The 9,731-nt window shown below is 50.5% G+C and overlaps 1 protein-coding gene and 1 pseudogene across 1 annotated transcript; both read right to left on the bottom strand.

Moving 5' to 3' along the window:
• Positions 1 to 2,258: 2,258 nt before the first annotated feature.
• LOC123120661 (zinc finger MYM-type protein 1-like) lies at positions 2,259 to 4,919 on the bottom strand (annotated as a pseudogene).
• A 912-nt stretch (positions 4,920 to 5,831) lies between these two features.
• Positions 5,832 to 8,580, bottom strand: LOC123121908 (tonoplast dicarboxylate transporter). Its single transcript, XM_044542000.1, has 6 exons — positions 7,863 to 8,580; positions 7,300 to 7,786; positions 7,066 to 7,109; positions 6,873 to 6,968; positions 6,260 to 6,770; positions 5,832 to 6,156 (listed from the first exon to the last, which is right to left on the bottom strand). The coding sequence occupies exons 1-6, from the start codon at positions 8,316 to 8,318 to the stop codon at positions 6,122 to 6,124; spliced, it is 1,629 nt and encodes a 542-aa protein (XP_044397935.1). The 5' UTR covers positions 8,319 to 8,580; the 3' UTR covers positions 5,832 to 6,121.
• Positions 8,581 to 9,731: the final 1,151 nt, after the last annotated feature.

Raw genomic sequence — 9,731 nt, 5'->3', positions numbered from 1 at the left:
TTGGTCTCCAAAAGAACATGAGTTGAGAAAGTGGATACAACTTGTGCCGCGGTCAACTTTTGATAGCCCGGGCGTTGATGTATCATCATCACCATGGTATGTTCCGTGAGAACCATAGCATCAATGAACTTGTCCTTAATGAAATCATCATTTCCCCAAGTGCACCCAAAGGTTCTCAAATTGAGCACAAGAGACTTCAACCTTCGATATACCTCTTCCGCGGACTCACCCTCATTTCTCACAAATAGGTTGACTTCTTGCTTGAGCAAAGCCAACCGAGATCTTCGAATTGCTTCATCACCTTCGAGGGCCTCCTCAAGGCAATCCCAAATTTCCTTGGCGGTCTTGAGTAGGGCAATGGAGTCACTATAGTCATCGGTCACCGCGGTGCGCAACATGTTGTGGGCGGTAGCATTGAGTTGATCATCAACCGCTTCTCTTGGAGTGAGATTCATGGGATCCTTGGGGTTGAAACCGTTGACCACAATCCACCATAGTTGTGTAGATGCACTGCGAATATGAGACTCCATATCTAGCTTCCACTTAGCAAATGCGTTAGCTTTCAAAGGGGGCGGAGGCCCCACAGGATTAATGCGAGGGTGCTGCAAGGGTTGTGGTGAGTAAAAGGGTTCCACGGCATCGTACTTGGGAACTTGAGTGCGAGCCGGGGATGCAAGAGGTTCTCTCGAATCATCCGCATCATGAACCGCATTTGGATCAAATGAGTTTGAGGCGGATGTCGAGGGCTTTAAGCGAGCATCAATTTCCTCCTTGACCGAGGAGCGAACTTCTTTCAACATAGCAGTTTTGAGGTCCGCAAACATTGAAAGAATATCGGCCGCGGTCAACGGGGCCCCCGGGTTAATGGGGGCAACGGGAGCAACGGCCGGAGCAACAAGTGCGTCGGCCGCGGCGGGGGGTAGGTTTTGACCATCCTCCGCAAGTGGTGCGTCACCTCCCTCATTCCCTAGATCGACCATATCCTCTAAGGTTGTAAAACCTTATATTAGAGCACGAGGCTCTGATACTAATTGAAAGGATCGATACGGTCGACTAGAGGGGGGGTGAATAGGAGACTACAAATTTTACTCTTTCTTGTCAATTTTAAGTCTTAGCGGATAAAAAGGGTTCACTAGATATGCAACTAGGTGAACACAACCTATATGACAAGCAAGCTCTAAGCTAAATATGCTAGGCAACAAACTAATTAGCAAGCCAACAAGCATACAAGGCTAAGTAAAGTGCGGGAAAGGATTAACCACAAGTGAGACGAGGACGCGGATTTTATCCCGAAGTTCACTCTTCCTTGGGGAAGAGCTACTCTCCGTTTGGAGCGGTGCCGGAGCCAAAGCTTGCGGAACGCCACCGAAGGCTCACCGTAATCTCCTTCGAGTCACCCCCAATGGATGAGCCTCGAATCACTCGGGGCTGGTCTTGAAGGCGACCACCACACCTTTACAAACTTCTCCGGAGCACACCACAAGCAAGGAAGCTTCCGGAGGAACCTCTAACCGCCTAGGAGCCCAAGCTCCAAGAGTAACAAGTCATGGTGGATGAATGTTGCGGGGAACGCGATTTGGTTTGGTCAAAGTGTAGATCGGGTCTTGCTCTCCCAATCCCCAAAGTTTCAACAAGATTGGGTGGAGGGATTGAGAGTAGTGAGCAAAATGGGGTGTAGCAATGGAGGAGCTCAACAAGACATTAGGGTTGGGGGATGGAGGAGGAAGAAGGGGGCTTATATAGTGTTCTTGGCCGGGAGGGGATTTCTGCCCGTTGGACCCCGTGCGCACGGGCCAAGTCAGCCCCGTGCGCATGGGGTGTCCAGTGAGTTTCGAGGTACCCCGTGCGCACGGGGGTCAGAGACCCCGTGCGCACGGGGTGTCCCGAAATATTCTGACTACCCCGTGCACACGGGGTGTCCAGAAGATTTCTGATGAAACATCACAGGACACCACGGCAAAGCACACAATAAGTGGAATATCTGAGGAGGTGTAGGAGGGCTGGTGTATCTATCTTGGAGGCATTCCCACACGACACTAAATCCACGAAGACCCCTCTTGATAGTGCGGTTTTGCCTACGACTCAAATCGAACCAAAACGAAAAACCTTCGAGTCGCCGGTAACCACGCCTTTGATCTTTTTGGACTGGGGGGTCGCACACCTCCATCAATGGACACCTTGGAACCAAAGTCCTGAGATAAACTTTAGAAACCAACATTAGTTCCACTAACCACATTGTCATCACACCAAAATATAATCTAAGTGATACTTGCACTTTCAAATGGTTTCCGACGTTTTTTCATGGCTTCAAAGCGATCAATTACCGCATCATTAGTAACCTTCCTCATTTCGCTTTTCTCCACATAACAAATAAGGTCGTACTTCAAGGCGTCGTCACCAAGACGATTGCGCAAATATGTCTTCACAATTCTCATAGCTGAAAAATATCTCTCAACTGTAGTAGTGGCAATAGGCAATACTAGTGCTAGCTTCAAAAGTCGGTAAACCAAGGGATAGACAATATGTTTTCTTGTCTCCACCATTTTTTGAGAGAGCTCACAAATATTACTTAATCCAGAGAAGCGATCATCTGCTCGGACATCAGCAATGTAAAGATGAAGGTGATGCCTAAGGTCCCTGAGTTCTCCATCATCAAAATCTTTTGGATAAAGTTTAGCTAGACTCATCAAATGTTCTAAGTTGAAATCATGAAATGATTCATTTGGGCTCAAAGCCGCTGAGCAAACAAGTAGTTCAGAATTTTTCTCATTGAAGCGATTATCAAGTTCTTGAAGCAGCCAATCAATAACATCATTAAAACAATCCACTTCATAATGATGCCTATAGTGATACCTGTTTTTTGCCGTGGTTTCTTTGGATTCACATATTGGTCTTCCATTTGCAACTTGGAAATGGCATGCTTGTCACAAAAGACATATGCTTTATGTAGGACAGATTCCCATCCATTTCTCCTTAGATCATTCAAGGAGGCTTTGGTTGAATTCACACAATTAATAGCATTCACAATGTCCTGATTCTTCCGTTGTAGAGCCAATGATAATGTGTTTGTGATTATCAATATAGTGGACATAAGCTGTAAGTAGAACACAAAATCAAAAGACTGGAAATAAACAAGAAGACCACATGCCTGCCTTCTATTTGTGCCATCCCTGTCTTCTTCTTCCACATATTCTAGCACTTTGACAACTGTACGGAACATATCAATCAAACTCTTAAGTGTCTTGTAGTGAGAACTCCATCGAGTGTCTCCAGGTCTTTGAAGAGCTAGTTCTTGATTTAATCTTGTCCCACTTTTTAGCAGTCCACAACCTAAAGCTTCACACACTTGTTCTTTATGTTTGTCTCGAATCATGTCCTTTCTCTTTGAGGATCCAGAGACCACATTCAACAAGACTGAGATCATATCAAAAAAATTACCAATGCATTTGTGCTTCCGAACAACAGCCACAACAACTAACTGAAGCTGATGGGCAAAACAGTGAACATAATATGTTGTGCTATTCTCTCTCATGATTAAGGATTGTAAGCCATTAAACTCACCTCGCATATTGCTCGCACCGTCATATCCTTGCCCTCTAACTTGCTTGAAACTTAATTTATATTCTGCAAATAAATCATCAATGGCAGACTTGAGATACTTGGAAGTTGTCTCCTTCACATGAGTAAGGCCAACTAATGTCTCTATGGCACTTCCACATTTACCAACATACCGCAATACCACCGCCATTTGCTCTTTACCAGCCACATCCCTTGATTCATCAACTAGCAAAGAAAATACATCATTCCCAATTTCCCGAAGAACAGAATGCAATATCTCCTTTGCAAAACATTCAACTATGTCCTTCTGAATCTTTGAAGAAGTCAACTGATTATTACCTGGAGCATTATGGGCCACAACTTTTCTTACCTCCGGATTCTGCTCTGTTGTGTAAGCATGCAATTCCTTGAAATTACCTTTATTGAGAGACCCGTCAGACTCATCGTGGCCACGGAAAGGCAACCCTTGCTTCAGTAACACTCTAGTAACATCAATTGACGCATTTAGTCGAGTACAATAAGCATTCCTCTCAACATTACTTTGGTTGTTTAGAGCAACATAGATGTGTTGCTTTTGTTTCAGCAAAGCATCACAATCTCTTTTTGCTTGGTTGTGAGCACTATTGATGTCTCCTACATGCTCCTTTAATCTATATTTTTTATTACAACTTGACCAACCATTTGCAACAAATGCATCATATCCGGCTTCTTTCTTCTTGCGCGGTCTAAACAAGAAACAACAAAAACAATATGCTTTTCGTTTGGACTCACTATACTCAAGCCAGCTCCCAAACTCATCAAACCATTCCCGAACGAACCTTCTATCTTTACCACATATTTCTGTCACTTCAAAATCAGCAGTACGAGGTTGACAAGGGCCATTGGCCAAATACTTCCTTCTTACCATATCTCTCTGATTGGGATGGTACTCATCTATGCTTCTCCTTTTACCTGGATCAAACTGAATTTCTTCTTCCCAATTGATCTCTTCAACTTGAGATGAATTCCTTGTAGTATTGGCAGAACTAGGTTCATGTGTGGAGGCATCATTTTGTCCATGTGGTGATGGCGGGGCTGGAACATCAGTCTGTTCATGTGGTGATGCATCAATTTGTCCATCCGATGGTGGCGGAACTGAGCCATCGTTCTGATTATGTTCGTGTGACGGACCAACATTTTCATCTTGCACTGAGGTTCTCCTCTTTTTTAGAAACCTTTCCATAAACTGAGCTTCTCCTTAAATTTTGCAATTTATTCAGATAATTAAAATTTGCATGAAAGAAAAGAACTATGAATCATGTGTACGTACATAATACTTGAATTAGAATTGCACGGGTTGTAGTATAAAACATACTTGACATGGTGCCGATGCTTCCAGCCGTCCTAGAATTTTGCAATATTGGTCTCCACTTGGTGCACAATTATCTCAAATAGTTCAATTACCCAATACAGTCAAAATCTCTAGTAATATCCAGTACGGCAGTACCCCTAATTCCCTAGGGTTAGAGAGACAAAGCAATAATTAGAGTAAGATTTACAAAAAGCTGAGGCAAAGCCGCAGAGGCACGTCGAATTGGGGGTCTGATCAGGCCTGGGTCTGATGCGGCATACCTGTGCCTTCTTTTCTCCACTGATTCGGCGACTTGCCGCGCTCTGCAGAATAGGCGGCGTGTCCGACGTACGGGGATACAGAGGAAGGCGAAAGAACAAGGGCACGAAGCGCAAAGTCGAGAACAGGCGAGGCGAAGGGCCGGAGGGCCGAAGGCAAGTATCGATCAATGTACTGCTCCTATCCTGGACAGGCTGGACTGGGCCTTCGTGGCTTCCTCAATCGATACAGCGTCACACGCTGCTACAACTAGGCTGCACTTGTGTGATGTACGGGTGTCTTTCTAGGAAAATTAGGGGTGTCCCATCGTATATGGGCTCTATACTTATAAGGTAAAAGAGTTTTTTACCCTGTGCTACCTGGTGGGTTAACGTGGGTTCGCCCCTGTGTTAGTATCAAATCGTGTCGTATCTTATCAACCACGATTGCAATGGGCAGCAGGATATCATGTCGAATGTTCCGGTCCATCATCACCGGGAGCGATAAGATGACAGGGAAAGGTGTCAATAGTAATAATAAAGGCATTGCTTGGGACGTTCTGCGACTTGCTACTCATCATGCAATTGTTTATAGGTGGTGCAATCATACGATCCTGGTCCTCATAGTGGAATTATGTGTGCATACAGAGTGTGCCTCCTGAACGATATGGGATCATATTCTTTTCTTTATCTACGAGACGGCATGTAAAATTTGTATCAAGCGGTTCCATTTCCATGTGAATATACCGAACTCCTTCATCCTTCCGTTTTCATCTGGTGCACATTCTCTTTTCTGAAACCACATGGTAGAGTTGGGTATAGATCAACTGCAGACTGCACAATCGCCTTATCTATACCACTGACTATACACTGTACAACAACCTCAATATCCTCCTACTAGATACTACTACTAGTAACCTACAGTCTACAGATTGAAATGTTCAAAAAATCCAACTGAACTTCCAGTACGAGATTCCTACACCTTCTGATCCATGCCAAAAACCGCAACACCTGCAGAGCAGAAGAGGATTCAGTACCAGAGTAAGGGTACTAGGGTGCAGATTATTTTGTTTCAGAGTCTGAATTCCTGGTTGCACAGCAGCTGTAAACTTACCTAGCGTTGGCAGCAGGACCGTGAGAGCGGCGACGCCGACGATTTTGATGGGCATGCCGGTGACCACCATGTCCTTGATGGTGACGTAGCCGGTGCTGAAGCCGACGGAGTTGCCGGGCGACCCGGTGGGCAGCAGGTAGGAGAGCTGCGCGCCGACGGCGCCGGGCACCATGAGCAGCAGCGGGTGCACGCCGATGGTCCTGCCCAGCTCCGCCAGCAGCGGCAGCACCAGCGTGGTGGTGGCGTCGTCGGAGGTGAACTCCGTGAGGAGGCCGCTGAAGGCGCACGCCACGGGCGCGACGGCCAGCGCCGGCGCGCCCCGCAGGAAGCCCAGCCACCCGGCGAGGATGTCCGTCAGGCCGCTCGCTTTGAAGCCGTCGGCGATGGCGAACCCGGCGCCGAGGAGGAGGACGATGTGCCACTGCAGCCGCCGGCACTTGCCCCAGTCCATGAGCTTCTCGCCGTCGCTCTTGCCGCTCGGGATTATGAAGAGCAGCGTCGCCATCATGATCTGCATTGCGATCAAGATGGTGCCCCGCCGTCGAGTGAGTTCACGTGACAGATTGATTGTCTCTGAAAAATGATCAGATGAGATGATTCTTGGTGCACTTACAGTGACTGTTCCGTCCCCGACATTGCCGTGGAAGAGGACCGACCACCCAGGGATGTCGTCTGTGATGCTCCTCGTCATCCACAGGACAATAAGGCCCTGCATGAAATCAGCCGTTGATCCATTCAGTTCTGTTGCAATAACACTCTGTTTCTAGGTTCAGGGAAGAAAAAGGCTAGAAAATGTGCAGACTTACCCCGAAGACGGCAAGAACCATCTTCTCTGCAAAAGCCATTGGACCTGTCACAAAGATCCCCATCAGATAACTAAACGCTAGAATTTCAACGGGTGCCAAAGGGAAAATGTGGTTCATTCAATTTTATCCGAGCCCACGAAATGTTTGACCAAGAGTTCGTTTAAATGAATACTACAGCAGTCATTTTCCTCAAGTGCGCAGAGAAGGAGAGAGCAAGAAAGATAAGGTACGTACCAAGCAAGCTGAGCTCCCTCCTGAGATGGGTGCGGTCAAGGTAAGCGGAGAGCGCCCTGCCGGTGTTGTCGGAGCAGAACATGAGGCAGAGCGTGGCCCAGAGCGCGGCGAAGAGCACGAGCGACATGGGGAGGCCGAAGGACATCCAGGAGCTGAAGGTGATGGGCTCCTGCTCCGGGAAGTAGGTGGACCACATCCCCACCAGGATGATGTTGGCGCCCGTGCCGGTGAGCGTGGCCATCCCGCCGATCGCCGACGCGTACACGACGCCGAGCACCACCGCCTTGGAGAACCGCCTGAACTCGCGCGCGTCGGCGCCGGCGGCCGCGTCGCCGGGGAGCCTCTGCAGGATCCCCGTGGCCACCGGCATCATCATGACGGTGCAGGGCGTGTTGTGGATCCACATGCTGACGAACATGGTGGTGCCGCAGATGCCCAGCAGCAGCAGCGCCGGTTTCACCGGGTCCCCGCAGAAGAGCGACGTGATCTGCGCGCGGGCCGCACGATGTCAGTGCGCTGAGATCGAGCAGGAAGAATCAATTGCTAGGACTCCATGAACGTACGTTGAGCGCGAGGCGGCGGTGGATGTTGTAGTGCTCGATGGCGAGGGCGAGGATGAAGCTGCCGAGCACGAGGGAGATGACGTCGTCCATGTAGGCCTTGGCGACGGCGTCGGCGGAGGAGACGCCGAAGACGGGGAAGAGGAAGAGCGGCGCCATGGACGCGACGGCCAGCGGCACGGCGTCGGTGATCCACCAGATGAACACCCACGCCAGCACGCCGAGCATGTTGCGCGCCGCCGCGTGCCCGGGGCCCAGGTCGACGAGCGCGCAGATCAGCGCGGCGGCCAGCGGGCCGGCCGCGATCGACAGGTACCTGTTGGCGAGCAGCGACGCGACGAGCGGCGAGCAGGGGGGGCGGTGGGCGCCGCCGTCCGCCGTGATGTCGTGCAGGGGCAGCAGCGACCTCGTCACGTCCTCCGACGAGCTCTCCCAGTGGCCGCTGCACCGCGGGTCCATGGCCGGTCGAGTCGAAGAGATCGTTATGGGCTGCTTTCGTTTCGTTCCGCCGTCGATGATCTGCACCCAGCCGCGCGCGTTTCTTGGTTGCTTCTTGAGGTGTGATGTGGTGTCCAAAAAGTTTGGCTGTTGTTATAGGCGCGGGAACACGACACTGCTGTTCGATTGGAAACTTGGCAGGCGAGTTCACCACGTGATTTACAGTTTTGAAAATGCATGGCCAGACAAGTTCGAAAACGAAAGCAAATAATGCATGCATGCGGCAGGTCCAAGTGTCCGAGCGACCGAGCGAGAGAAGCTTCAGCTCTGACAAGTCGTATCACGCCGCCACGTCAGATACATACAGAAATACTACTCGAATTACTTGTCCTACGTGACCATTTTCATGGCTATCCCCAAAACGAAGCCCCACACCACTAAAAAAACTTCAAAAAGATCGTACTGATCTTCCTAAAAATATAGAAGCACCACTGGTTTAAAAAGATTGTAGTAATGATTGACGCATGTGGGTCGATGTGGCGTCCAGACAGGCACGATCGCGGGGCGAGAACCTAATAAAGACTCCTGCCGGGGCAGCCGTCGACGCTGACGCGCACCCCTGGCCCGTGCCACGTACGATCGCGCCCCCCCGTGGAACCAGCTCATGGGCAGCCCAAGAGCTGGGCGCGCTTGGTGGTCGGACGTGGCCACCTGCCGGCGCTCGGTCGCCCGAGCCCCCGACGCTGACGGCGACGGGCATGCAGCTGCACGGCGCGCTCTTATCCAGGGAGGCCAGACATGTCGACATACTCAACGGTCAACACGACCGAGCAATTTTGTATTTGCCGCGCACGCCATGACGTGCCCCGCGCTGAAATTTCTCCCCGTGGCAGGTCCTGCCGCCGCAGTCCGCAGCCGCGGTGACCCTCGGCGCCGGCGAGGTCTGGACGAGCCCGGCCGCCAGGGGGGAACGTTAGAAGGGTAAATCGATGTCGTTTCCCTATGAATGCACGCCCGCAATGGCAGGTGCGCCGCCGCGGGTGGCGCCTCCCCGGGATGCGACCGTGAAGTGCGTTACCTGGAGTTGGTCCCTGTCGCAGTTGCGATTACTCATCATTGGCGGGTACGAGTGGCCGATCGGCATTATTGCTGGCTGATCCGGGCAAGACGCGATCGCTCTCGCCGGGGTGGCCCGTCGCGCCACCGCCCGGAAGGGCCATGTTTCCCGATCCGCGCAGGCCGGCTTGCCTGGCTCGTCGGTGCCCCGTTGCGGTTCCCGTGTTCGTGGCGGGGCTGGTCGAATCTTTCTTGTTACAGGTGGAGTCGTGGTAGTATCTGCGGTCAGCAAGCCTAACTGAACCGGCGAATCACGTCGCGTAGCGTCTCGGGAGTGAGTAGTTGCTGTCGTATCATGAGCAATCGATCGGACGAGTT

The sequence above is a fragment of the Triticum aestivum genome, chromosome 5D (assembly GCF_018294505.1).
Source record: "Triticum aestivum cultivar Chinese Spring chromosome 5D, IWGSC CS RefSeq v2.1, whole genome shotgun sequence".
Lineage (NCBI taxonomy): Eukaryota > Viridiplantae > Streptophyta > Magnoliopsida > Poales > Poaceae > Triticum > Triticum aestivum.
Note: the sequence above shows the minus strand (reverse complement) of the source record. Positions and strands in the feature narration are given on the sequence as shown.

Coding starts and splice junctions, on each gene's coding strand:
- LOC123121908 (XM_044542000.1), bottom strand. CDS start 8,318: ATGGACCCGCGGTGCAGCGGCCACTGGGAGAGCTCGTCGGAGGACGTG. Junction 7,110..7,299: donor GAGGGAGCTCAGCTTGCTTG/GTACGTACCTTA, acceptor TCTTTGTGACAG/GTCCAATGGCTTTTGCAGAG. Junction 6,969..7,065: donor TGGTTCTTGCCGTCTTCGGG/GTAAGTCTGCAC, acceptor GATTTCATGCAG/GGCCTTATTGTCCTGTGGAT.